Source organism: Squalius cephalus, assembly GCF_949319135.1.
Source record: "Squalius cephalus genome assembly, chromosome: 18".
NCBI classification, from domain to species: domain Eukaryota; kingdom Metazoa; phylum Chordata; class Actinopteri; order Cypriniformes; family Leuciscidae; genus Squalius; species Squalius cephalus.
The window spans coordinates 36,175,103-36,181,269 of record NC_137139.1 but is presented as its reverse complement, the minus strand read 5'-3'; the positions used below and the strand labels follow the sequence as shown (position 1 = coordinate 36,181,269).

The 6,167-nt window shown below is 38.2% G+C and overlaps 1 protein-coding gene across 1 annotated transcript in view; it reads right to left on the bottom strand.

The window, feature by feature from the left end:
- Positions 1 to 836: 836 nt before the first annotated feature.
- LOC307145303 (C-type mannose receptor 2-like) overlaps positions 837 to 6,167 on the bottom strand; it is a 6,909-nt gene continuing 1,578 nt past the window's right edge. The window contains exons 3-5 of the mRNA XM_079848331.1: positions 4,835 to 5,228; positions 4,257 to 4,607; positions 837 to 1,990 (exon numbers count right to left, since the gene is read on the bottom strand). Of these exons, the coding sequence (XP_079704457.1) occupies positions 1,635 to 1,990; positions 4,257 to 4,607; positions 4,835 to 5,000 (873 nt within the window). The 5' untranslated portion in view covers positions 5,001 to 5,228 and the 3' untranslated portion in view covers positions 837 to 1,634. The remainder of the gene's footprint in view (positions 1,991 to 4,256; positions 4,608 to 4,834; positions 5,229 to 6,167) is intronic.

Genomic DNA, 6,167 nt, shown 5'->3' with positions numbered 1-6,167 from the left:
CAAGACCCGAGCCCTCAATGAGGACACTTGCTCTGTGAGAGATATCTATCCAGCGTCTCTTTTACAGGGCCATCTTCACCTACTTCTGCGCACATAATCCCTCCACAATCGAATAATCTGAATGCTGAAAGGAAAGAGTGCACTTCAAAAATGGGTTCTTCCAGGACCTCACCACCTCAGTGTGAAGGTCCGGGAGAAACTGAAGGCTCACAGGGAAGGGGTGATCAGGACCCGCCAGGAATCGCTCGTCTAGTCGACCGCCAGTGACTTTCCGTTTATTTTAAGTCCAGTTTAGCCTGGCTGTGGCGTGGGCCATTGAATCCAGCAGCTCCCCGTATGCAGGGCTGACAGAAGGAGTGCACACAGTCATTTCTTTATTTTCTACACCAACTACATCTAGCTCCTCAGATGACCATATGACCAAGTATTACCATATTAGCCCGGTTCTGTCAACACTGCATTGGCTCCCTATTAAACATCACATACATTTTTAAATATTTCTGATTACTTACAAAGCACTAAATGGTTTAGCTTCGCAGTGCTTGAGCGAGCTGGTGTTTGCGAATGGTTTTTCTGCGGTAAGCGTGACGTTGAAGCTGATTTACTAACGTCTTTTCAAGGTTGAAACGCTGACTGATGGATTACATGAGACATGATTGATTTCAGTAAGTTGTTCTGAATCTTTCAACATTCCTTCTGATGTTCATTCATGTTTATTTGCTGTTATTTGCTGTAACTACTAGTAAAGAGGAAGAGATGATCTGTTCTACAGCGATCTGTCACACATAAAAGAGTGCCAAAATGACATTTATTTTTTGAATATTTCATGATTAAGATGACAAACTTTGAAAGTTGAGACTTTGTTTTACATTAAAAGTAACAAAGCATATTGTGATTATTGGATGTGAGGCGCTACAAATAATTTTTCAGGAAAGTTTGGTTCACGCATCAACTGATTTAAGAACTGATATTGGTTCATCAAAATGAGAATCAATTAAAATCAAAGAAATTCATATTTTCAACCCAGCCCTAATACAGACAGTTCTTTGGGTAATTATATACCCCAAATTAATGGATATGAAGAAGGGAAGTACAGCAGCCTCAAAAGGTATTAAGACACTTGAAAATAACTGTATTTCATTGCACTAGAGGAAATACAATATCAAATCAAGTGCACAAATGATGCTAGAGCTTTTCTCATGTAATTTTTAATTATTTCTTAAGTGTCCAAATACTTTTTGATGCCACTGTATACATTTGTAGATCACAATTTTAAGTAAACACAGTTTAACCTTCACCAGTTCATTTAAATGCTTGTGCTTTAAAAGTACAAATATTCCATAATATATTTTAATCTATATGAGATCATTACATGTATCTATTTACATTTATTCATTTAGCTGATGATTTTATCCAAAGCGACTAACAAATAAGAGAAAATCACATGCAATTTTATGGTAAGTACTAGATAATATGCACTAAATAAAAAAACAATAAAGCAAAATGAAAGAAAACACAGTAAATGTTTGAATCCATCACCACATGAGTTGATCTCAGAAAAGTGAAGGTTATATAGACTTTAAATGAAGTTAATTTGGCTTGATTAAATCTTCATAAACCATTACTCGAATCTCTCACTTGGTGCAGATGAAGTTGTTTGTCTCAGTTTCAGGAAGGCTGATCCAGCTCTGGTTTCTGGTGTGAATGGCTCCGGATCTCACTGTCGTAATGCAGTCCTCCTCCCCGGTGCCGTTACCCTGAGCCCACTTCTCATAGCACAGGGTCTGACCGCTGACCCAGAACCAGAGGCCGAGCACGCAGGAGTGACGGAGACCCAGCCACACGTGAGCGGTGGAGGCCATCGAGGTCACGTTCTCCACCCGAAGCTGGATCTCCTCAGAGTCCACCGACACCAGGTCCATGTCTTTATCTCTGCAGTATCTCAGAGCTCCTGTCCACGTCAGATTCTGTCTGATCAGAACCAGTTTATCTGGAACACAAGCAGATCAAGAAACAACAACACTTTAGATTAGATTAGGGTCCAATTCTCACTACTAACAAACTATTCACTGCGACTTTTGCTTATATATACCCATATTTACTGCTTATTAATAGTTAGAAAGGTTGTTGTTAAGTTTAGGTATTGAGCAGGATCAAGGGATGTCAAGTCATTTTTATTTCTAAAGCGCTTTTTACAAAACAGGTTGTTTCAAAGCAGCTTTACGGTGATAACAGGAAAATTATTCCCTGGAAATCCAGAGTTCTCGCAAGACACAAATTAAATTTGCTCAGCGAGTTACTCTGGCGTCGAGTAATGATTATTAAATCATTAAAGCTCATTAAATATGCCCTTGTATCCGAGCTGCACCAATCACAGCGGGTTATCTGATATAGGCGGGCCAGAGGCGAGATGACGACAGCGCTGCGACGTCAAAGTCATTAGTAAACATTGCAAGATGGCTATGGATGAACACCAGTTGTTTGAAACGGCTTTGGCCGCTACAATGAATAAGTTAGACTTGGCTTTTTATCTAAAACAGGAACAGAAGACGCCGCTCGAATCCTTCCTTTGCAAGAAGGGCGTTTTTGCTGTTTTGCCGACCGGATACGGTAAGAGTCTAATCTACCAGTTAGCTCCGCTGGAAGCTAAACCTAATTGTATGGGGTTTATTGTTGTGATTGGTCGTAGTGTTATCCAATTGCGTGCAGTGAGATTTTCAAATGCACGCTTGGTGCCGCCCCTCGAGCTGGCCGATTTTCATTAGTCGATGCCAGACCATTAATCTTTCAGATTTGGGTCTGGATTTCCAGGCTAGGAAAATTATGCAACAAAGTTTGACTCCAGAAGAAAATAGCGTCACAGTCCAGCTTAAGTAAGCTCAGTAATGATTCATTTTTGTTGTAAAACAAGAAAAGAAAATAATTTTTTTATTTTTTATTATTAATTTAGTTCATTTATATAGCCACTCTGGAGAAAACCGTGAAGTCAAGGGATGTAGAATATGGTCATGCAGAATAATGCATTAATATGTGCTAATAAACAGTGAATATCCTAGTAATATGCATGATCATAAGCTGCTAGTTTATAGTGAGAATTAGACCCTAAACTAAAGTGTTACCACAAAAACATTAAACATTTTTAGTTAAACAACAATCCTCCCAGAAATGTAAATTCTGTCATCGTTTACTTGCACTCGTGTCGTTCCAAACCCATAAGACTTTCGTTCATCTTCAAAATGCACATTAATATATTTGAATGAAACCTGGGTAACACCTTTATTTTGATGGTCCTTTTAAAACACTCTGTTGACTATAAGTAACTTTGCAACTACACATCAGCTAACTCTCATTAGAGTATCAGTAAACTGTCTGCTTAATATCTGCTAACTCTTTATTGTGATGCTCCTCCAACAGACACTCTACTGTCTGTACGTAACTTTGCAACTACGTCAACTTATTCTAACCCTACCAGTCTACTAATACTCTACTAACAGTAATGAGAGCTAGTAGACATGTAAGTGCAGTGTTGCTTATAGTCAACAGAATGTTTTAAAAGGACCATCAAAATAAAGTGAAACCGAAACCTGGTGCCGGTTGCATAAACAGCCATGATGTTAAGACAGTGTCTCAAGTTTTAGTATGACCCACTAGCAGTTCGTCAGGGGCCGTTTCAGTATCAAATTAGGCCAATCTATGTTTTTATGAAACTGAAGAATAAAACGTGATGTCTAACTTGTAAGACTAGCCTCAGTGGTTTACGCAGCAGCCCCTGAGATGTTTCTGTCCCTACACTGGAAATTCAGGCAACAAAACCTTACATGATCCAGAACGGTCATTACAACGTCATAAAACTAATCCATATGAGTCGAGCGGTTTAATCCAGATTCAGTTCAGGCTTTTATTAAAATCTAAAAATGATTGTCATAAAAATGTGTGTGTGCGTCACACACTAGAACAAACCTGATTCTTTTGTTGGAGATTCTGTATTTACTAGATGTGAAATGCATGTTTGTTTGTATGTGAATGAAAGCCTAAATTAACTCTGTTCGTCATATAATGTGATCATATCTCTTCACACTCCACTCGATTCATATGGATTTGTTTGGAAATATCCACTATAATTAATAACCCAGTCAGAAATGTGTGATTAGTGTTGGGTTAAAGCTGTAGTGCACTCATTCTCTGATTAGAGTTTCTGTTTCACATGTAGAGTTGCCTTTGTTCAGATGATTGTGTGTGTGAGAGCGTCTACTTACCGTCATAACACACAAAGGGAAAAGATGTTGTACAAGGATCATCCACCCATCGTCCTTGGTAGTTTATGATATTAATCGCGGTGCAGATATCATCTCTTTTAGAGTTGCTGTTGGGTTCATTAGTGTACCAGTGTGTGAATGTGGAGGTGCTGTTATCTGACCAAACCCAGAGTCTGTTCAGACCGATCCAGGCTTTTTCATGTGGAGTTAGGTTGTGTATTAAGTTCTTAATCTCATCATTCTCACTATCATTCCTCACACTGGCCAGATCTGTGTGATACTGTCTACAATAACTCTGAGCTTCAGTCCAATTCATCCGTTCCTGTACACCGATGAATCCTTTACTGCTGGCTTTAAAAGAGAAAGACATTTGTCTAATATTGTGAAATGTTGGAGAAATTAAATACATAAAACACAAGACAAAGAAACAAGAACATAAGGACAAAAAGACAAATTCACTAATGCAATTATGGTTCATCATTCAAAACTAAAAGTGTTTTATTATTATTGTACATGAAAACACTCAATATGGTCTTTTAACACATTTCAGTGTGTTGTGATCTTACAGCTGAACTCACCATTATAGCAGATGAATTGCCTTTTAGTATTACAGGCTACATCATGCCATTTTCCATCAGTCTTCATCATAAAAGTCTCCATCTCCTTCTGGTTGTGCTTTAGATGTTGATGCTGGTGCCCAGTTCCTGTACTGAGACTCGTTTGCTGTGTAGAACGTGGGGTCATTCAGAGACCATATCCATGTGTTTGTGGTCCTCAGCCCAATCCAGACAGGGCCAGCATGAGGGTTCACACTCTTTATGACCCGCTCTGCGTCGTTCTGATCTTGTGTGTCGGTGATTGTGGCCAGATCTGTGTATTTCTCTCTGCAGTGTTTCTGAGCTTCAGTCCAGTTCATGCTCTGATACACAAAGTGATACTGACGCAAAGCGCCTGCAGACAAACTGACCACGGCTGAGAAGAGAGAATTACAGATCTCAAGACTCGCATCTCACCTTCTGATCGATGACAGACATTTATGGACGTAAAATAATGACAAATGTTTTCGAAACAAAAAAGCTTGTTGAATTGCACTACTTGAAGAAGATATGCATTGCATTAGCCGAACCCTGCTTGCATTTTAATGGGCTGAAATTCAACACAGTTGTATATTTCAGCTGTGAATATTTCAATTCAAAATATTTCACACACGTTTTCACTATTAAAAATTCAATAATCCATATTCACTTTTCCGATTTCCTTTCCAAAATGTTCATTCTGTATAAAAATACAGCCTATAATATTCAACAGGCAATTTTCAGTCCATTTTATTTCGCTTTACAAATTCGCTTCCATAAACTCAGAGGTTCAAATTCGACAGAAAATTAAATATTTGACATCCACTTGACATTTGTGTTCACACTCTAACTTTACAACTTTGCAGTGTGAAAGGGGCTTAGGTGAGCACATGCGGCACGTGATTCTAAAGAAGCTTGCAAACTTTAATGGACATCGGCCACAGCTGGAGCTTTAAGTGTTATATATGTGAAAAATGCTATATATTTCCTATGAAGAATTACATTTAAATGACTGAAAAATGGTCTGCTCTACGTAGAACTTCACAAAATTAGGTGTGCATATGTGCCATATGATTCTAAAGAAGCATGCAAACTTTAATGGAGATTGGACAATAGGTGGCACTATAACTGTTAAAAACCTTTAAAAAACATATTTCCTATGGTAAATTGCCTGTATTTGCTGTAAATGGTCTTTCCCATCTATAATATAAGTGATTACATGCTTGATAAATGAAACACAATACATTTTTATGCAAGTGCTTAAAGGCCTTAAATATTTGCTGCTCACAGCTATATTTCTAATTGAATTTAATTTGAATGTTAAAATTTGACATAA